This window comes from Pongo pygmaeus, chromosome 14 (genome assembly GCF_028885625.2).
Source record: "Pongo pygmaeus isolate AG05252 chromosome 14, NHGRI_mPonPyg2-v2.0_pri, whole genome shotgun sequence".
NCBI classification, from domain to species: Eukaryota; Metazoa; Chordata; class Mammalia; order Primates; family Hominidae; genus Pongo; species Pongo pygmaeus.
Window position 1 is genome coordinate 50,865,123 of NC_072387.2, and position 23,250 is coordinate 50,888,372.

A 23,250-nucleotide genomic window follows, 5' to 3' on the forward strand; every position below is an offset into this window, starting at 1 on the left:
ATACCTGGAAATAATAGATACCATTTGTAGCAGAGTCTTGAGGGAGGAAAGGGTTCTCAGCATATTGCTGGTTTCAGGCACGTGTGGAAAGGACCTGTGAACCATTAGTTGAACTTAGCCCCTGGAAATGGCAAATTAGGTGTGGGAGGGAAGGCGACTCTTGGAAAAGGGAATGAGGTAGCATAAGGAAAGGAAATGGCTTTTCACCTGATAGAAGACTTCATCTCGGAGATTTTTGTTTGATGCTTGGATTAACCTGGAAATATTAATATTTTTGTAAAGTATATTTTGTCATAGTTTATTATGGTGCTATATAAACCACCAATATTTCTTAAAATCTAGGTTCAAAAAGACAGTGTTTAAAACTGGTAGAAGCAAGTGGGGGCAATGTCACAAATCATGATTTGGCCCTTTTCTATAACTTTATCTAGAAAAGGATACTAACATTTAGTTTCTTTCATTTTGAGAAACACAGGCTTCTAGGATTTCAGTGGGGTTGACAATGTTGCCTAGGAAATCCTGGTGTTAAAAGTGGGTAGAGGCTAGCAGCATTAAGAGGACTTGTAGGCAGTTGAACAACTGTGCTGAATGTTATCTAATTTGATGAGAAAAAGGAGTCGTCTTACCGGTTTCTGTCTTTGGTTCTGTCCTCCTTAGCATTATGTATTAATGATGTGGAATACTCATTTGTGGATGATTCAACACAGGCTGAAAAAATCTCATTAACAGAACAAAGGTTAAAAAGACCAAATCAGGCTGAGGTTAAAATAATTATGTTTAACATGGATAAATGCATTTAGGCTCAGAAAATTAATGATTAATATTTGAACTTAAGTGGGGAGAAAACCTGGCTTGATGGCATTTTGTCAGAAAAAGACCTGTGTTTCCATAGACCACAGTTGTAATGTGACTTAATGTAATGCTGCGTGGCATTAAGGTTCTGGCACAGAGGAAAAGATAGCGGGGCTCATCCAGGATTGGTGGTGTGCTTGTTGCATATACAGTGTCCAGGGTCTCACCTCCAGAGATGAAGATTTATGAAGTCAGTGGAGGGTCCTGAGAATCTGCATGCTTGATAAGCATCGCAGATGATTTCAGTGCAGGTGATTCAGAGACCTCACTTGAAAATATATTGATTTACAAGATATGTTGCATCTGTTGATGACAATTGCTATCTATACTGTTCTTTTCTGCTACAGAGATCAAGGTAGGAGATAAAGACTTTGGCGATTTGGGCTGGGCGCGGTGATTCACGCCTGTAATCCCAGAACTCTGAGAAGCCGATGGGGGTGGATCACTTGAGGTCAGGAGTTCAAGACCAGCCTGGGGAACATGGTGAAACCCCGTCTCTACCAAAAATAAAAAAATTAGCCAGGCGTGGTGGTAGGCACCTGTAATCCCAGCTACTTGGGAGGCTGAGGCAGGAGAATTGCTTGAACCTGGGAGGCGGAGATTGCAGTGAGCTGAGATTGTGCCACTGTACTCCAGCCTGGGCGACAGAGAGAGACTCCGTCAAAAAAAAAAACAAAAAAAGACTTTGGCAATTTGAAAACACCTTGCAGTTTCACTATGAGCAGGAAGTTCAGTGGAGGGCAACAACTAAAAAACACACTAATTTCAGATTTTCAAAAGTGTTTAGGAGGATTATATAATTATTTGATCAGAAAAGACCTGATCTCTGTCTGTGACTCTCTTACATATTTAGGTAGTTTGTTATTCTCTTAGGAGTTATGAATTAGATTAGGTTAAGGGATGGGGCCAGTTTTGCAGAATGTTTCAGATAATTTTTGTGAGATGTATCAGAATTGAAAACAGTCTTGATATGGCTAAAAGCTACAATAAAGCATTGCAGTACTGGACCACTGTAGTACTTATACCACTGGTTGGAGTACTCCTGTGCTAGACACAGGAAATATGAAAAGACATAAAAGAAAATGATGGAAGCAGGGTAGTGTTTCAAGAGTGAAGTAGGTAAACTCTTAAGTGAAGAAATTAAGTTTTTTTAATGTTGGGTTAATACAGGGTGATCATACTTCCCACTTAGGATAGTTTGGCTTACTTCTGCTGTTCTGTTGTAATTATTAATGGTGAGGTCTTTCATTTAAAAAAGTGTCCTGGTTAGATGAAAAATGTATACAGTCACCTAGTTAGAAGTGGCATTTTATGAAGAATGACTTCAGATACCCATTTGGAGGCACAAAGAGGGAGGGGGGATAAGGTTAGAGGGAATTTGAATTTTTAGTCTTTACTTCGTTTAGCTGGGTTTTTTTTAATGTTTATGTAATAGGTAGGTGATGGATTTTTATTATTAAGTGGAAGAATGTGTGATGGGTAGAAAAATTTTATATATTTTTTCTTTGTTATAATCATTCTGTTAATAGAAGTAAATAGAGTGAGATGATTAATTTTCTTTTTCTCCTTTGCTCACAGCTGTCTGTCCACTCTTTATTTGTGTATTTTCTTATTTTTAGTTTATCTGACAATGAACTACATGAGTTTTAACAGTTTTGTAATAGAGCTATATTCGTTTGAACATATGTTTAAAAGACCCTGCTCAGTTTTAACTTTTACTCTCTAATACATTATGATTTGTGACAGTTTATGTTAGAGTGAATATAACTATGCAAATTATTTGAGATTGCTTGGAAGTTTTTTAGAACTGGAAGTAATCACCTTTTTTTGGTAACCATATAAACATTTACTGATGTACATAAAATGATTTTATGTTTACTTTTTTAGAACCAAAATTTTGGTTTGTATAAATATTACTTTTTATAATTGCCTAGCCTAATATTGGGAAAAATAGCTGCTTATCACTGCAAACTAATGTGCTTACTAATGTTTAATAATTAGAAATGATTAGAATTTTTAAATTGCATGCTGAGGGTTTTAATCTGAAAATTTGAATTTAATTTTATTTCTGAACGTGGTTGCTTTTTTAAAAAATTGCTTTGCTGCAGTTTTAGAAAATAGTTGCTTTCTTCTTCAGTTGATTAGGTAGTGTAAAACATTACCTGTATATGGCATTTGTGACTGGCCAACTAGACAAGTATAATGCTTGATTAAGCCTTCGCTATTCTAGCTGTATTCTGAAGAAAATGTTTGTTATTTGCCACCTACTGAATTATACATAATGTATGAAATGAAGATAATTCACATAATAGTATTTTAAAATCTGAGAACGTGTTTTGCTCAAATAGTTAGAAAAGGTCTGTTTGGGACTATGTCTTTATAGAGCCTTCCATCCCATCTCCCCCCAACATCCCCTCACCCATACCTGTCACTGCTTTGCACTATCTAAAGACCTGAGAGAATGTTAACCTGTTTTTTTTAACTTAATCCAAATTGAAAGGTATTGGCATTTCACAAATTATAGTTCCAGATTGGTCCTAAGACATTAATTTTCCTGTGAAACTTACTATTTCATGCATTCATTTGCTGTCCTAAAAGCCATTCTGTTAATCTGTAAAATATAAGTTTAGATAATTTTCATGATCTATTGAGAAGAGAGAAAAAACTTCCGAATCTCTGAACTTGTCAGGCACCTTTTAGCATAGGAGTGATGGTCTCTCTCCTCTCTGGATGTTCCCCTTCATTGTGGCAGCTCAGAACATCTGCAGTTATCAAGGGCAGAAGCTGTTCCAAGGAAACAAAGGTCTTTTCTACTATTCATTTTCTAGTTCAGCTCTGTTCTTTTCTTCCTCTGGCAGTAATGGTAACAGCAGTAGCTGGAGCAGTCTTGGTTTAGAAGGAGATTTGTATGAGGACAATTTATCCTTTCCAACATCAGACAGGTTGGTCCAGTCTAGAAACTTAAAAACTGATGAGTCTGTCACCACTAATGCATGATGTCATATTCTTCAAAGAATGTGGGTTACAGTGCCAGTATGTATCAACCTGCTTTTCTCCTATATTTTGACATGATTCTGCTTGATGAATTCACATCTAATGAAAAACTTCAACTATGCTAAGATATGACTGACATCTAATTGCAAAATGTGTCACTGTTATGCATGTATTGCTCTGCTTGCTATTTTTCATTCTACCAATTATTTCATTCAAAAGAGCTTGCTTCCTACAGGATTTCTGTTGGGTTTTTTTGTTATGTTTTATTTTTGTATGTGATTCTATTTTATATATAAGAAAAGTATAGGTAAAAAGTGTTTTTACTGTATTAAAAATATATATAAATTGCATCAGCTAAACCATTAACAAATTATTCCTGGCATTTTGTAATATTCAAATGCTACATTAAATTAGTAGACTATTTCAACTTTAAATGATTTTAAATTGAATATTATTATGAAATTACATGGCACTATATATCATGGTAAGGTAGGATTTCTTGGTTTTGATAACTTTAGGGATCATTTGCAATTCAGATTTTAACACGAAATGATGTGAGAAGCAAAGCTTCCTTTTTTAATTGTCATTTCTCCCCTTTCTAAATGTCATATGTCATATTGTAACATTCATTCATTACCACATTTTTAAGAATTTGTTTTGATACCATTATTAATTAAAGTTTTTTTTGGTAACTGCTTCTGCTATTTTATTCATAAGTGATGGACCAGATGATAAAGATGAAGAGCATGAGGACGAAGTAGAAGGTAATTTGATTTGTTTTTCAAAGTGTTGGCATGTCTTTTGTATAAGGTTTCCTAGAAGAGCCTTTATGCATTTTCATCAGATAGGCTCTAGGTTATCTGTGTAAAACATTATAAATCAGGGTATTCTTGAACTAATTTTGTTTGTCCACTTTTAGATCCTTCGTTGAGTAGTTTTATTTGATTGCTACACTAATGAAATTGTCATTGGTGTAAAGAAATACCGGGCAGGCACGGTGGCTCGCGCCTATAATCCCAGCACTTTGGGTGGCTGAGGTGGGTGGATCGCATGAGACCAGGAATTCGAGACCAGCCTGGCCAACATGGTGAAACCCCATCTCTACTGAAAATGCAAAAATTAGCTGGGCGTGGTGGCGGGCGCCTGTAATCCCAGCTAGTTGAGAGGCTGAGGCGCAAGATTCGCTTGAACCTGGGAAGCAGAGGTTACAGTGAGCCAAGATCATGCCACTGCACTCCAGCCTGGGTGACAGAGCCAGAGACTCTGACTCAAAAAAAAAAAAAAAAAGGAATACTTTATGAGAATTATTTGACTATTTGAGAGAAATTAATTACAATCCCTCTACATAATTATTTTCAAAATATAAAAGCTAAAATTCTTACTCATGTTATAAGATAATTTATTATAACTATGACATATTATTTTCATAATATTTTCCTTCCAAACTGGTAACTTGTAGAACCAGGGTTTCATGTCAAACTTACATGAGTCAGTAAGTAATATTTTTACTTACCTTGTTTTCTAAAAGATATTTCTAAATTAATTCTTCTTCCTTCCCCCAGTTCCAGTGCTTCACTCATGCATACACATATTTGAAGAAAATACTCAGATCCTTCCTTAATGAACATAGTTCCAAGTATGTCAATACTAGATATCATTGGCCACAGAGTTTTGGACCATAGTTTGTAATCCTTAATTCATATGTTAGAGTATCTGAGTTTATTCATCTGAGTGAATTTAGAAACTTTACTTTGAATCTGAATTTTCATTATATTCAGATGGTTGTTGAATTTTTTTCTAGAAGTCTAATTTTTTTCTTAATATTGAAAATACCAATAATGTCTTCTATAAAGTGAACTTATAAAAGTATTTGTACTCTTTGAGATATTTGTTTTTGAACTAGTGATGTTTTAAAAATTGCTTCTCTAGAAGCAGGCAAACAGAAAATAGCTAAAAAGAATTTCTCGAAATTTACTTTATGACACCTGAATTTTCAATTAGTTTAACACCTTGTTTAGGGAAGTCACATCCCAATTTTTAAGCTGCAATCTTCAGACTTAAGATTATTATTTTTTAGTTTTAATGCCTCTGTAAGTAGACATTCTTTATATAAGGCTTCTAGAAGTCAGTTTTTCTCATCGGATATAAAGTCGAGATGGGGCAATATTTTTAGTGTTATTGATATTTGATATTGATATTCCCCACTGCAATATTTGTTTCATTCTTGTTCACTAAAAAAGTGTTGACTTTGTTTATAAAAGTTATGCCTTTTCTCAAGTAACATCTGTGAACGGTTATTCTAAAGGCTATACATGGTATAAATGCATGTGGTAAGTATTCTCTAATGAACTAGCAATTGCTTAACTAGCTTTACTGAGGAATGACTAAGAAAAAAGAAGATACAAGTTAATGTAAATATGAAATTTATTTTGAAAAAGATTACTTTTGGCACTAACCAGGCTGTTAAGGATTTCTTTTGTAGTTGGTAGAAATCAGGAGATTAATTATATGTTGATATGTCATTACTGAGTTTTTGAGATTATAGGTATTTCTCATTATATAGAAAGTTACAGCCAACTTTAAATTTGTTAGAGATTGGTAAATTAGGAGATAGATTGGTCTGGATTTATAGAAAGATTCAAAATTATGGAAATCCTAAGGCAACAAACTTCTTTTTTTAAAAAAATAATTTTGTAGTTGCAGGATGTCAGTCCCTCCCCTTTTCACTAATGGTTAGTAACTTCTCTAAAGAGAGAGCCGTTTGGAGGTTCTTGTAGGCCAGGCAACCAGTAGTCCTGAACTGAGAAAACACCAACAGTGCAAAGAAGCAGTGGGGTGATTAGCTTCTAGCCCCCTGAACTCCTCAGGATTGCAAAAAGGCCCAGAGACCATGCCTTGTACCATGGTATGCCAAACCTATTTTTGATTGAGAGTGTTTGAGAGAGGGGAGGGAAAAGACAATACATTATTTTTAGAGACTAATGTGGACCAAATCTTTTTAATTAAAAATTAGGGACCAACACAACTCCTAAAAATAATTAATAGTGGTCCAGAATGGCCTGCAAGCTGTAGCAGAGAATCAGAGACACCTGTCAACAACCTTTCCATTACTGGTACATATTGGCATGATGTCTGCCAGCATGCCCTGGTGCTCACCTCTTGTGGTGTGTGTTAAGGGGTGGAGGGGTCCTGGTCTCAGCACTCCTTATTGCTCAGGTATCATTAAGCAGCAGGAATGTTAAACGCATGATATTGGCCCATAAGTCAAAGAGAGATGGATCCCTCTTTGTGATGGATCCCTCTTTGTGATGAAAACATAATTATCATAAAAAAAGAAAATAAATTTGAGATAATCTTGATATTAGAAGTATACCAGAAAATTCCCTGATCTGGCTTTTGGGTGTAAGTGGTAGAATATGGCATTTCCCCCTACTTTTGTCTGAAGAATGAGTGATTAAGAGCATGGAGCCAGACTGCCTGTGTAAATGTCCTGGCTCAGCCACTTCCCCGCTGAAAGACTCTGGGGCTCTCTTTGCCACAGATCTCTCACCTATAGAATGGAGACAATAATAGTTTCCACTTCATAGAGTGGTTGTGAGGATTAAAGGAGTTTGTACATATAAAGAGCTTAGAACAATACTTAGGATGGAATATGTGCTGCACAAATGTTGCTGCTCTTCTTTATTTGAGATTTTTGTTTTTTTGTGGGGTTTTGTTTGTTTTTTGAGACAGAGTCTTGCTCTGTTGCCCAGGCTGGGTGGTGCAGTCTCGGATCACTGCAACCCCTGCCACCTGGGTTCCAACGATTCTTGTGCCACAGCCTCCTGAGTAGCTGGGACTACAGGCATGTGCCACCACGCTTGGCTGGATTTTGTATTTTTAGTAGTGCTGGGGTTTCACCATGTTGGGCAGGCTGGTCTCGAACTCTTGGCCTCAAGTGATCTGCCCACGTCGGGCTCCCAGTGTGCTGGGATTACAGGCCTGAGCCACCATGCCCAGCCTCATTTTTATTTTTATTGTAATGATAGCTTTATAGTTTTATTTTCTCTCTAACCCACTGGTTGTCATAATTTGTATCAAATTATGGCATTTATAGAACTTGAATTCAGTATGTTAAAATGGTGTTTTATATTTTTGCAATCAATAAATGATCAAAGTTATTCCTTTGTTTTACGTTATTTTGCCCTTTAAAAGTTTTAGTTGAGGTTATGGTGTGGTTAGAAAAAGATGGATTTTTTTTCACCATTCATTAGAATCCTAAGAAACAGAAAATATTTGTATCTACTTGACAACCAGAGTATTGAGAGTTAAATTGATGAGTTTTACTTTATATTGTTTACATTTAAATATTAGGTGTGGGGCAAGATGGAAAGACACTGCTAATTACGAATATTGACATGGAGCCATGCGCGGTAGACCCCCAGCTAAGGATTATTCTTCAATGGCTCATTGCCTCTGAGGCTGAAGTTGCAGAACTTTATTTTCATGACTCTGCAAATAAGGAGTTGATGCTAGTAAGTACCTACCTTACAGTGTGAGAGGATACATTTAACAGTATATGATGTTCTTGTCATGTGGTTGGTCTAACAAGATGCCTGGTGATGGCAGAGTGGTTAAATTCTTAGGCTGTAGTGTCCAACAGTTTGGGTTCAGACATCAGCTCTGCCACTTTCTAGCAGTATAACCAGAGGCAGGTTCACTAGTCTGTCTCATTGCCCCTAACTGCACTATGCAAATGAATATAGAATCTACCTTACAGAGGTTTATGAGGATTAAATATAATGTTAAAAAAATGCTTAGTCTAATGCCTGGCATAACACTAAGCTCTCAAAGGTAGATGCTATTAATAAGCATTGTGTGTGTTCCTATGAAAAAATTGAATTATTCTCTGTATTTAATTGATTTGTCATTGTACCTGATAATATATCTCTTTCTCTGATAATCCAGTTTCATTTGTATGAGAAGCTGTCATAATTAAAAGCTGATAAAAGTTTAAACAAGATGCTTACTATGTGCCAAGTACCTTATTAGTCAAGATTTTCAGTTTACAGTCTTAAGGTTTTTGTTCCATAATTTTCTTCATCAGAACTTTCCTTTTGGTGTGGTAGAAATATTCTAATTGTGGTGATGGTTGCATTCAACTTGGAGAATATACTAAAAACTATTGACTAGGACACTTTGGGTGAATTGTACGTTATGTGAGTTTTATCTCAATAAAGCTGTTTTTAAAAAGGTTAAGCATATATATGTTACACAAAATTAAAGTAGTTTTTCAGAATTTAACTGACAGATCTTTCAAAACTTAAGAGCTTTTACAGAACTTAGTAGAAAAAGAAATGAATAAAGGCATGTCATGAGTGGTGAAAACAGGATTTATTTAAACTTGTATTTATTTATTTATTTATTTGTTGTTTTGTTGTTGAAACATTAACATTCTTTAACTTAGAAAGCCATGTTTCCATTGAGGCTAGAATGTGTATTCCAGAAAAATACCACACTATATGTTGTGGAAGGAAAATCCACATCCTTTTATTGAGCTTGACGTTGTCTTTGTTATTTTATGTTCTAATTGAGGGTGTGGCAGTTGTATTTAGTTAGGTGAAGAATTTCCTGTAGAAACTCAGCCTCTGCACGCCCACGCAGACTATTTGCTTGGTGAGGTTTGTGGAGCTCTGTCTCCAGCGATCCCAAAGTGTCATTCTCTGGAGGAGATGTGTTTATAAAGGGGAAGAAGGGAAAATGTTTAATTTGGGTAAAGGGGTAGACCCTTTAGGGTCTTAGAGGTCTTAGAGGGGAAGACCTTGTTATAACTAGGAAACGGTATTTAATTGTAAACAGCAGGATTCTTAGTTTCAGCTAATATTGAAAATAAAAATAAAAGCTTTGTTATAAAATTGTTTTTGGTTAATGTTTGACACATCTTTCTTTCTTAGCTTTCAAAACAATTACAAGAGAAAGGATGGAAAGTGGGAGACCTCCTGCAGGCTGTGCTTCAATACTATGAAGTGATGGAAAAAGCTTCCAGTGAGGAGAGATGCAAGTCGCTGTTTGATTGGCTCTTGGAAAATGCATAGAGCAAACCCCAAACCAGTATATTTTAGTATTTGTTTGGGGAGGGGAACAAGCCAATAAAGATATTTAGGATAAAATTTGAATAGTGAATATTAACATTGTAAGTCAGTTGGGAGGCAAGTAAATATAGCTTTCTGAGCGCTTTGTGTTATCACTCGGTGTATATAGTTCATACTTTTGTAATCTGTCAAAATACTACCTTCATTTATTCTTCTATACACGTGTGTAGTGTGTCAAGACCCTAAGAACATGTATTTGAAGGAAGGTCTAACCAGGGGGTTTTCAGGGGCATTGTCTGACCACATTCTTTTTGTATCCAAATAGTGCTGCTAGAAACTGTACTGAAGTGGCTGAGGATAGGTTCCAGTGATAGAATTATAATTTTGCTCCTTTGCAAACAAATCGTATCTAATTAATAACTAGTCTGACATCAGAAAATAAAATTGAGGCTGATTTTTTAAAATTTCTAGTAGATTTTTGGTCTTTCTTTCCTGTTTTTAAAAATCAGTTTCATTTTCATATTTCATAGATCAGCTATTGGTAGCTTTTTGATTTCCCCAAACTATTTAATTTCTTAGCAGAAACATTAGTATTTTAGGTTTCTATAAACACTATAAGTGATAGTTTCCCCCATCGTTTCATCAGATGACATTATTTGCCAATGCTGCCAGTCATTCTGGCATGAAAGTGGTGTGCGTGTGTGTGTGTGTATGTAAAGGAGTACTTTAACCTTGCCAGTTTGTTCCCTCTTTTATTTAACTGTTTTCTTTTTAGAAACCCACTGTTAAAATTTAAAAAGGTGCTTTAAAATAAAACGCCTATAAAGATTGTGCAGTAAGAATTTTTATTCCTCTTTTTGACAATTTTGGGTTCCCAACTTATCTTACAAGTGAAAACTGAAATTGTAAAACGTGTTGAAATTTTAAAAATTAATGTTAATATGGAAATGCATTTAGAGAAACCCAATAGTTTTTATTGTTGGATTTTTGAAAAAAACTCTACCAAGAATATGGTTTTTTTTCTTTTTTTTAGAAAAATTGGGATTCCACCTCCCCCTCCCCCCCGCCCAGATAAACTATATCTACACTGTGTCGTCAAGTTCTCTGACATGATCTTTCTGGGCTCTACACTTCCTACTAGTTTGTGTCCAGAAACTGCAAGTTGACATGAATAGAGGACCAAGGTTGTGTCTTGCTTTTGTCTCTCTCTCTCCCCTCCCTGCAACTCTCTTTCCCCTCCTCCCACTCTCTCCCTGCTCCCCCCACTCTCTTCCCCCTCCCCCTCCTCCCACTGTCTCTCACCTCCCCTGCCCCCCCACTCTCTCTCATCTCTCTCTGTCCTGTGTATGTGTGGGTGTGTGTGTATTTGGGTGTGTAAATGTTGGTTCTTCCACTACTGGATTTTGTAATCTAGGATAAATCACTTTTTGTGGGGGCTTTTATTTTGCTCCATTACATTTTCATTTTTTCTGAGCACTGACTGTTCTGAAAGCTGCACAAAACGTAGAAGACATAGTGCCTGCCAGGGAATAGGGAATAAGGGCACTTACACATTAATGTGAATTAGTAATTGTGGTATAGAAATGTTTTATAGTGAAAGATTCAAATTTGCTTTTGAAGAAAAATGCCAAAAGCTATTTAAATAATTTGAGGTTACATCGTAGGTTTTGATTTTTCTCAATTTAAGATACAGAAATACAGCAAGCCTTAATATAAAGTTTCCTAAAGTTTCTTCAAGTATTTTTTAAGGTGGAGAAATGCAGGAATTGTATAACCAGAATTGTTTCTGCCTTTAGCTTTTCAGAACTTGAGATGTGGCAGCACTGGACTGGGTTTTTTTAAATGTTAGGACTAGGAATGTTTGCTCTTGTTAGTTGTGAATTAATTGATTATTAAGTTTAGAATGCATTTTTACAAGTGTCTATCAAATTGTGTTTAGTAACTTGAGTGTATGCACAAGTTTGATCAACAGCAAAATAGAGTTCTGAATTTCTTTTAAAGTGACGGTATATTATTTTGTGAAACTTTGTGTTTGAAAATGTTTATTTCTGTTTATGCTGTAATCATTCTGAGGTGAGGCTTTTCTTATTTCCTTTGCATTTTGCTAGAGCTGTGCTGAGTTCAGCATTTGCTTATTTAACCACTACATAATGACAGACCAGTTATTAGGTATTAGCATGTGTGGTAATAATAATAGTGGAACTTCACACTTACATCAATTCAGTGCAGGGGCATAGAGTAAAATATTAGATATTGGCAGATGTGTGAAAAGAAGTGTGAGTTAAAAATATTAAATATTGGCAGGTGTGAAAAGAAGTGTCAAAATTTCTCATATAGAGAAAAGAATTTTGAGTTTAGAGCATTATCTTTTAATTAAGTATAGTCTAAACTTAACTTTCTTTAAAGGCACTTTGTGGTTTTCCCAAAGATGTTCTAGATCTATTTGGTTGCTGTATAGTCAAACAGCTCTTTTGAAGACAACTGTCTTATTTTCTTACAAATTGGCTTGCCATATTTATACTGTAAGATTGTAATATTGCTGTGCTGTACATTTTGGCCCTTACGAAATACGTCTTTTTCAGAACTGTTAAAGTGTTGATGTACATCGAGCTGAATTATCTTTTTACCATTTTCAAAACCTTCAAGTGGTATGTGGAAAAAAGTGAATGAGACCTCTGATGGGGGTTTTCAGAACCTTGTTCACACCGAAATGTGACAGTTCTTTCATGTTTTCCTAAACCAAGTTAAAATTACATGTATATTTTGGTGTTAAGGTTGATTTTTAAGATACTTCTGATTTATACAAAAGGAATGTTTCCTTTATAAATCACAGAAGAAAATGACAATATCTGTTGGATATTTGATATAATTTAATGGCGTTATAAAACCTTTAAGAGGATTGATGGTGAATATATGTGATAACATCTTTATACTTTGAAAAATGTTCCACTTACCCTTCAGATATTTGTTGTAAGTTAATTCAATTCTTAATACTTTAATTTTGCTCCAACAAGGGCTTTATGTTGCTGGTAAGAGAATTTATTTACTAAATGCACTATGTATAAAGTGAAAGATAGTTTACTTATCTGACTTTGATATTAGATGGCTGACATTAGTGCACATAATGCAGAGTTTAACCTTGATTCTTCAACAGAGTCCAGATTTAAATGTCTACTTAGTTAATTAGTTAGCTGATATTCTTCCACAATTAATATATTCAATTTCCCATCAGTATATCACTTTAAATATTACGTTTTTCTAAGGAAATCTTCCACAGAATTTTAAACAACTGATGCATCCATACTCAGGGTGTAGAGAGAATACTTTGCATTTAAAAACCCTGTCCACCTGTCACCAGCACAAGAGAATTAGAGCTTCAGTGAGAATTTAGAAAAATTATACTAAAGTGAGATGCATTTTTTCTCATTTTCAGCAGAACTCCTCTAAGCATTTACTCATTTACTGTATTCCTGCTCTGAAGATGTGGATACAGAATTAGTCACTCTTGTCACTTTATTTATTTATTGGGTTTTTTTTAACCATCTGTGTACATTCCTTTCATAGGGTAGAGTTGTAGTTCTAGAGGTTCTTATTTTGTTTTTGTTGTAATGTTTGAATACTATTTAATATCCGGTTTTAATATTGCTGGATTTGCTACCTTTGGTTACTTGTGCAGTGTTAAAAGTAATCCACTTTCTTGTTTAACATACCAGATACATAGCAAAAGCAGCTTGGAATAATTATAGCTGTTTATTTGGCTGTGCTCAGTTACTATATTAAGATCTTGTACTGTGTAACAGTAACTCTTTTTTGCTTTTCAGTAATTTAATATGTTCACTTAACAAAATACGAACTTTGAGATGCACTAAAATTTTGTTTTAGCAGTGGCTCAAAAAATTTCAGAAATTACTTTTGTAATTATTTGCAATTAATTGTTCTTTTATCTTACAATTGTTTAAGCCTGTGATCTTTCTTCTCCCAGCTAAGAGTTCTTCAATAAATTTAAGAAATACCTGGTCTTGGTTTTCATTCTATAATATCTCATTAACTGCTCTGTACTGAGTGGGACTGCTATGACAGAAGACCACATAAGAGGACCAAAGTGCTAGATCATGGTTTTGAGAACAAGAGAAGTTAGAAATATTTTCAATTGGACACTAGATTCTACCTACTTATAGATACCCCAAATGCGGACATAGTGACTTAAAAGGCTGGTTGCCCAACCTGTTTTTGCAAAGTAGAATATTATGGTTGCCTTGAATATGAACATGGCTATGCAATTCTTCTGGCTTGGTTTGAACACTCCATAGTAAGACCATACCTCTGTTAAACCATGTATACAAGGTACTTAAAAGCTGCTGGGTTTTTGTTGTTTTTTTTTTAATTACTAATGGATTTGACTTTGTCTTAAGAATTTTTTTTTCCTTTTAAATAGACTATTTTTAGAGCACTTTTAGGTGCACAGCAAAATTGAGCCGAAAATACAGAGCTCCCGTATACCCTCTTTCCCCAGCCTCCTTCACTGTCAACACCCTGCAACAGAGTGGGACATTTGTTACAATCTATGGTCCTACGTTGACACACACACCATTATCATCCAGAGTCCATAGTTGACATTAGAGTTCACTCTTGTGCATTTGTGGGTTTGGACAAATGCATAATTATATGTACATAACTAATATCATACAAACAGTTTTATTGTGCCCTATCTTAATGTAATTTAAGCCCAGAAATTAGGAAATGGTTTTAAAATTTTTTTCATGAATGTTTTAAAATGCTAGGAAATAATAGCAAACAATGAGAAGGTTTGGTTGTAAGTGCACCCCAGTTACTAAGCAAACCAAAAGTGCTGACAAGAAGTAAGCAAGATTCCATAGATTATAATGCCAGAAAGGAAGTATGTCTCAAAAAGAATGGGAAATGTGGCAAAGAACATTTGACAGTTTTACACAGGGATCATATGTGATTTGTATCTTAGCTGGGACAGAGAGGAAGGTGAGGGACAGGGCTTGAATTACCTCAGATTTTTTAGTGTGAGATGGAGAGGTCATTTATCTAAGGATGAATGTACTGTTGTTCCTATAATACAAAAAGAGTAAAAATCAGTGTTTTTGCGTCATTGAGTTTACAGCAAGAACAATAAAGAGTAATATTTTGCACTTTTTTCTCTACCCTTTGTAATTTTGTAGTCACCTCTCATTTTAACTTTTGGTCAAGGAGGGTAATACTTTAGACTGGAGAGAGTGAAAAACAGTTTCAAGAGGGGGTTGAAGCCCCAATTTTGACTTTAACTCATCCCTCTGCACCCCTACCCCCTTTTAAACAGACACCTAAATGAATTTGTTAAAGCACGGGATTAAAACCCGACTTCTGTGTACTGAATTCTGCCCATCCGTATGTTTGGGTCTGGTGTAGAATCTTTTAAAAATAGTTACCAAACTTAAAAATAAGATTTCACATTTAAATAAGTTTTGTATTTTCATCTTCTTGAAACAATTGAAAGCTCTGAAGTAGTGACTGGACTCTTATATGGCAACAATTTAGCAGGAGCTGAATAGTGATTGCCCCTTTAACCCCAGAGTAGGTTCTTTTTTTGCCTCTGGCATGACTTACTCCAATTCCCTCATTTCTGTTGCCTGCTGGGGCCTTGTAGACAGTTGAGATGCACCCACTGACTCAAAGCAGATAAGATAATGTGCTTAGAAAATCCGAACAACATTCTAGTGACTCATTCTCTAGGGTTGCTCAAAGAGGGGAGGAACATTCTAGAAATTATGAACTTGCTGAGGTTATTGCTCCTGAATAGAAAACAAATAGTAATTGTTAAAAGCATAGTTTTATTTTTTTTTAAGTATGTGGAGAAGGGAGAGCCAGCATAGGTTTACCAAGAGCAGAGTCTATCAGATTTACATTTCATTTTCAGTAGGGTTATTTTGACATATTAGAGGATGAGAGATACAGTATCTAGATTTTAATGAGGCATTTTAATATGGAGAGAAGGAATGAATAACTGTGGCTTCCTAATGTTTTGAGAAATGTGTTCCCAAAGGCTTGTGGTTAATAGAGCATTGTCTACCTGGAGGTCAGTGCTATGTGTCTATATTAGTTCTTGCATTGCTATAAATACCTGAGACTGAGTATAAGAAAAGAAGTTTAATTGGCTCACGGTTCTGCAGGCTCTACGGGAAGCATGGTAGCATCTGCTTCTGGGGAGGCCTCAGGAAGCTTCCAGTCATGGTAGAAGGCAAAGCGGGAGCAGGCACATCACATGGTGGGAGCAGGAGCAAGAGAGAAGGATGGGGGAGGTGCTACACACTTTTAAATGATCAGATCTTGTGAGAACTCACTATTGTGAGGACAATTCCAAGAGGATGATACCAAACCATTCATGAGAAACTGTCCCTATGATCCAATCAACTCCTACAAGGCCCTACCTTCAACACTGAGGACTACAATTCAACATGAGATTTGGGTGAGGACACATCCCGATCGTATCAGTGTCATAGGCCATTTCATGTATGGCCTTTTTATCCAGCCGTGGAGTGAAGATTTTGTTGGAGTAAGCTCCTCAAGGATGTCAAAAAGCATTAGAGTATTACATAGTAACCATACTGAGGGATAATATTCAAACAGTTGAAATAAACTGGGAGAGCAGATAAGAGACTTTTGAGTCTATTTCTTCCCCTTGTCCTTTGACCAGCCATGGATTTGACATTCTCCTCCAAAAGTGGGGAGGTTCTGTATTTACATACTGCCTTTTTATAACTAGGGCTTGAATATTTTCCTTGAAATACTATATTTTTATGGCTTTCTTGATGTAAATTTAGTTATTTCCCTGTTACTTAGTAAATTATATGAACCCGGGACTTCTAAATATATGGGAACTGATGCTAAGGAATCCTATAAGAGCTTAAATCCTATAAGAGCTTAAAATGCTGTGGACTTTTGAGGAGTCACAATGCTATCAGAAAAAAAAGGGCCACCAGAACCACTAATATCTACAATTAACCTCTTAACCTCTTTTCTGTTTATAACGGGATGTGGGTGGTTGTGGCAGGTGAATGTGGATTCCAGGAGATCGTGATGTTACAATAGCTTTTCCAACCTATAAATCTTCTTTGAGTCAACTTTAGATGGCTTGTGACAAACGCTGGGAGGTTAATTAAGCTGCTTAATCTGAAACCCAGTGGACTTCACTGTCCTTGAACCCTGAGAAGCCATGGCTTCCAGGAGGGGGCTCTTGGTTGACTGACAAAGTCTGCAGTGATACAGAGCTGGTGAGACATAGTATGTGGGAAGACAGATCCAATTAGGCCTTCATAGACCCAAATGGCTAAGTGCTCTAATAAGGTGGGGTAAATACTAGGTCTTGCATAAGTACAGAGTGGTAGGAGATGAAAATAGTCCGTGCCTTTATGCAGCTTCTTGTTTAGTGAAGCAGAGAGTCATTAAATGAGTGATTGTATACAGTGAAGTCCTCGCTTACGTCATTGAGAGGATCTTAGAAACTGCAACTTTAAGCAAAATGCCATATAATGAAATCATTTTCTCATCAACCTTATGATGAAGTGAGGTAAATATTTAATTACTGTTGTTTAAAGGTGTTGGAAGCTAAAGACAGAGGAATCTAGTCAAAGCTTCCCTAAAGCCATTCTGAGGCTTAAGCTAGGTTTGAGCTGAGTAGGAACCAACCAGACAAGGGGAGTTGGAAGGTGGAGGTGAGAAGGGCAGGTGGGGAGAAGAGGTTTCCACTAGAGAAAAGCCATGCACAAATGCCCGGGAGTACAGGACTTCTTTGGAAAACCAAAGACCAGTTTGGCTCGAGCATGAAGAGAAGTGACACATCTTGAGAGAAACACATCTAGCTGGCTGTCAGCCAGGTGGTCCAAGAAAGTGTTTGTAGTTTGTTACAACACAAATCATTGGTTTTAAGTCCAACGCATGGTGGATGATTGTCTTCACTTGACACTGTGCTTTCCAGACCATGCCTAGAGTATTGTGTTTAGTTCCCGATACCATTTTACAAAGGACAGATACGTGGAACCATATACATCCATGACTGTCTGATGAGGCCAAGGAGCTAAAAATGTATTAAATGAGTTCAGTGAAAGACAAAAAGGCTGTATGGCCTAAAGAAGGAGAGATGTAGGGGTAACCTCAAAACTGCCTTTAAATATATGAAGTGCTTTTAGTGGATACAGATTAAAACCTGTGACCCTAGTGGAGGGGATGAGGTCCCATGGGGAGAAATTAGCAGTGGATTTCAGCTTGTGCTCTAAAAATTGGAGCTTTGCAATATGAGCGAGACCCCCTTAATGAAAAGGAGCATTTCTGGCCCTTGGAGAGGTTTCCGCAGTGCTGGCTGATCACTTCTGAAAGTTTTGATAAGAAATCCAAACAGCTTATAACTTTGGATTAGGTGACCTTTGTGTTCCAACACGTGCTTTCCCACACACTACTTAATTTTTTCCACAGTCGTTTAGTAAAGTTGTTAAGAACCTGGGCTCTGGGGTCAAAAGAACTTGATTTAAAATCCCAGAGCAAAGGCCCAGGATGATGGTATCTTGGGGAATTTTCATTTTCTTCTGGCAGATGCATGGGGGCACAGCTAGTCTTGGAGCACCTTAATTTAAATTCAAGCTTTGAGGGTTTTGGATCCCTCTGGTGGCTTGATGTGCTGCATGTCCAGGTCAGGGCCTGTGTCTGGAAGGTGTAGCCCTTTGGGGTTACAAGTAGAGAGGGGATGGTTTATGAGAATCTCTTTGTTGGAGGGGGTGGGGAGAACTGACTTTTGCCTTTCTGGCCTTGTGAGTCTGCCAAAATACTATCCTGTATCACAGTTTTTTTTTTCCTTCAGGTTTGACAAATAGTCTTAGGATGAAAGAGTGGCTTTGAATGCTCAGTGGTTTACTTCTTGGGGTTCTTTGCTTTTGCTAGATATTTAACCCATTGCATCCTGAATATCTTACTAGCTGTTTAAATGCTTTCAAGAAGATGGCCGAATAGGAACAGCTCCGGTCTACAGCTCCCAGCGCGAGCGACGCAGAAGACGGGTGATTTCTGCATTTCCATCTGAGGTACCGTGTTCATCTCACTAGGGAGTGCCAGACAGTGGGCTCAGGTCAGTGGGTGAGCGCACCGTGCGCCAGCCGAAGCAGGGGCGAGGCATTGCCTCACTCGGGAAGCGCAAGGGGTCAGGGAGTTCCCCTTCCAGGGGTGACAGACGGCACCTGGAAAATCGGGCCACTCCCACCCGAGTACTGTGCTTTTCCGACGGGCTTAGGAAACGGTGCCCCAGGAGAGTATAGCCCGCACCTGGCTCAGAGGGTCCTACGCCCACGGAGTCTCGTCTCGCTGATTGCTAGCACAGCAGTCTGAGATCAAACAGCAAGTCGGCAGCGAGGCCGGGGGAGGGGCGCCCGCCATTGCCCAGGCTCGCTTAGGTAAACAAAGCAGCCTGGAAGCTTGAACTGGGTGGAGCCCACCACAGCTCAAGGAGGCCTGCCTGCCTCTGTAGGCTCCACCTCTGGGGGCAGGACACAGACAAACAAAAAGACAGCAGTAACCTCTGCAGACTTAAATGTCCCTGTCTGACAGCTGTGAGGAGAGCAGTGGTTCTCCCAGCACACAGCTGGAGATCTGAGAACGGGCTGACTGCCTCCTCAAGTGGGTCCCTGACCCCTGACCCCCGAGCAGCCTAACTGGGAGGCACCCCCCAGCAGGGGCAGACTGACACCTCACACGGCCGGCCAGGTACTCCAACAGACCTGCAGCTGAGGGTTCTGTCTGTTAGAAGGAAAACTAACAGAAAGGACATCCACACCAAAAACCCATCTGTACATCACCATCATCAAAGACCAAAAGTAGATAAAACCACAAAGATGGGGAAAAAACAGAGCAGAAAAACTGGAAACTCTAAAAACCAGAGTACCTCTCCTCTTCCAAAGGAACGCAGTTCCTCACCAGCAACGGAACAAAGCTGGACGGAGAATGACTTTGACAAGCTGAGAGAAGAAGGCTTCAGACGATCAAATTACTCCGAGCTACGGGAGGATATTCAAACCAAAGGCAAAGAAGTTGAAAACTTTGAAAAAAATTTAGAAGAATGTATAACTAGAATAACCAATACAGAGAAGTGCTTAAAGGAGCTGATGGAGCTGAAAACCAAGGCTCAAGAACTACGTGAAGAATGCAGAAGCCTCAGGAGCCGATGCGATCAAATGGAAGAAAGGGTATCAGCCCTGGAAGATGAAATGAATGAAATGAAGCGAGAAGGGAAGTTTAGAGAAAAAAGAATAAAAAGAAACGAGCAAAGCCTCCAAGAAATGTGGGACTATGTGAAAAGACCAAATCTACGTCTGATTGGTGTACCTGAAAGTGACGGGGAGAATGGAAACAAGTTGGAAAACACTCTGCAGGATATTATCCAGGAGAACTTCCCCAATCTAGCAAGGCAGGCCAACATTCAGATTCAGGAAATACAGAGAATGCCACAAAGATACTCCTCGAGAAGAGCAACTCCAAGACACATAATTGTCAGATTCACCAAAGTTGAAATGAAGGAAAAAATGTTAAGGGCAGCCAGAGAGAAAGGTCGGGTTACCATCAAAGGGAAGCCCATCAGACTAACAGCGGATCTCTCGGCAGAAACCCTACAAGCCAGAAGAGAGTGGGGGCCAATATTCAACATTCTTAAAGAAAAGAATTTTCAACCCAGAATTTCATATCCTGCCAAACTAAGCTTCATAAGTGAAGGAGAAATAAAATACTTTACAGACAAGCAAATGCTGAGAGATTTTGTCACCACCAGGCCTGCCCTAAAAGAGCTCCTGAAGGAAGCGCTAAACATGGAAAGGCACAACCGGTACCAGCCACTGCAAAATCATACCGAAATGTAAAGACCATCAAGACTAGGAAGAGACTGCATCAACTAACGAGCAAAATATCCAGCTAACATCATAATGACAGGATCAAATTCACACATAACAATATTAACTTTAAATGTAAATGGACTAAATGCTCCAATTAAAAGACACAGACTGGCAAACTGGATAAAGACTCAAGACCCATCAGTGTGCTGTATTCAGGAAACCCATCTCACGTGCAGAGACACACATAGGCTCAAAATAAAAGGATGGAGGAAGATCTACCAAGCAAATGGAAAACAAAAAAAGGCAGGGGTTGCAATCCTAGTCTCTGATAAAACAGACTTTAAACCAACAAAGATCAAAAGAGACAAAGAAGGCCATTACATAATGGTAAAGGGATTAATTCAACAAGAAGAGCTAACTATCCTAAATATATATGCACCCAATACAGGAGCACCCAGATTCATAAAGCAAGTCCTGAGTGACCTACAAAGAGACTTAGACTCCCACACATTAATAATGGGAGACTTTAACACCCCACTATCAACATTAGACAGATCAACGAGACAGAAAGTCAACAAGGATACCCAGGAATTGAACTCAGCTCTGCACCAAGCAGACCTAATAGACATCTACAGAACTCTCCACCCCAAATCAACAGAATATACATTTTTTTCAGCACCACACCACACCTATTCCAAAATTGACCATATACTTGGAAGTAAAGATCTCCTCAATAAATGTAAAAGAACAGAAATTGTAACAAACTGTCTCTCAGATCACAGTGCAATCAAGCTAGAACTCAGGATTAAGAATCTCACTCAAAACCGCTCAACTACGTGGAAACTGAACAACCTGCTCCTGAATGACTACTGGGTACATAACGAAATGAAGGCAGAAATAAAGATGTTCTTTGAAACCAACGAGAACCAAGACACAACATACCAGAATCTCTGGGATGCATTCAAAGCAGTGTGTAGAGGGAAATTTATAGCACTAAATGCCCACAAGAGAAAGCAGGAAAGATCCAAAATTGACACCCTAACATCACAATTAAAAGAACTAGAAAAGCAAGAGCAAACACATTCAAAAGCTAGCAGAAGGCAAGAAATAACTAAAATCAGAGCAGAACTGAAGGAAATAGAGACACAAAAAGCCCTTCAAAAAATAAATGAATCCAGGAGCTGGTTTTTTGAAAGGATCAACAAAATTGATAGACCGCTAGCAAGATTAATAAAGAAAAAAAGAGAGAAGAATCAAATAGATGCAATAAAAAATGATAAAGGGGATATCACCACCGATCCCACAGAAATACAAACTACCATCAGAGAATATTACAAACACCTCTATGCAAATAAACTAGAAAATCTAGAAGAAATGGATAAATTCCTCAACACATACACCCTCCCAAGACTAAACCAGGAAGAAGTTGAATCTCTGAATAGACCAATAACAGGAGCTGAAATTGTGGCAATAATCAATAGCTTACCAACCAAAAAAAGTCCAGGTCTAGATGGATTCACAGCCGAATTCTACCAGAGGTACAAGGAGGAGCTGGTACCCTTCCTTCTGAAACTATTCCAATCAATAGAAAAAGAGGGAATCCTCCCTAACTCATTTTATGAGGCCAGCATCATCCTGATACCAAAGCCTGGCAGAGACACAACAAAAAAAGAGAATTTTAGACCAATATCCTTGATGAACATTGATGCAAAAATCCTCAATAAAATACTGGCAAACAGAATCCAGCAGCACATCAAAAAGCTTATCCACCATGATCAAGTGGGCTTCATCCCTGGGATGCAAGGCTGGTTCAATATACGCAAATCAATAAATGTAATCCAGCATATAAACAGAACGAAAGACAAAAACCACATGATTATCTCAATAGATGCAGAAAAGGCCTTTGACAAAATTCAACAACCCTTCATGCTAAAAACTCTCAATAAATTAGGAATTGATGGGACGTATCTCAAAATAATAAGAGCTATTTATGACAAACCCACAGCCAATATCATACTGAATGGGCAAAAACTGGAAGCATTCCCTTTGAAAACTGGCACAAGACAGGGATGCCCTCTCTCACCACTTCTATTCAACATAGTGTTGGAAGTTCTGGCCAGGGCAATTAGGCAGGAGAAGGAAATCAAGGGTATTCAATTAGGAAAAGAGGAAGTCAAATTGTCCCTGTTTGCAGATGACATGATAGTATATCTAGAAAACCCCATTGTCTCAGCCCAAAATCTCCTTAAGCTGATAAGCAACTTCAGCAAAGTCTCAGGATACAAAATCAATGTGCAAAAATCACAAGCATTCTTATACATCAATAACAGACAAACAGAGAGCCAAATCATGAGTGAACTCCCATTCACAATTGCTTCAAAGAGAATAAAATACCTAGGAATCCAACTTACAAGGGATGTGAAAGACCTCTTCAAGGAGAACTACAAACCACTGCTCAATGA

At 37.6% G+C, this 23,250-nt stretch overlaps 1 protein-coding gene across 5 annotated transcripts in view; it reads left to right on the forward strand.

Annotated features, from left to right (window-relative positions):
- The window catches only part of AKAP11 (A-kinase anchoring protein 11), a 52,033-nt gene extending 38,099 nt beyond the window's left edge, over positions 1-13,934 (forward strand). For 3 of the 5 annotated variants that reach the window (XM_054446225.2, XM_054446224.2, XM_054446226.2), the window contains exons 9-12: positions 3,711-3,794; positions 4,564-4,610; positions 8,200-8,360; positions 9,780-13,934. In XM_054446225.2, coding sequence (XP_054302200.2) covers positions 3,711-3,794; positions 4,564-4,610; positions 8,200-8,360; positions 9,780-9,920 — 433 coding nt within the window. In that variant the 3' untranslated portion in view covers positions 9,921-13,934. The remainder of the gene's footprint in view (positions 1-3,710; positions 3,795-4,563; positions 4,611-8,199; positions 8,361-9,779) is intronic. The other 2 variants (XM_063650790.1, XM_054446227.2) reach the window with 1 other exon arrangement.
- The last annotated feature ends 9,316 nt before the right edge of the window (positions 13,935-23,250 follow it).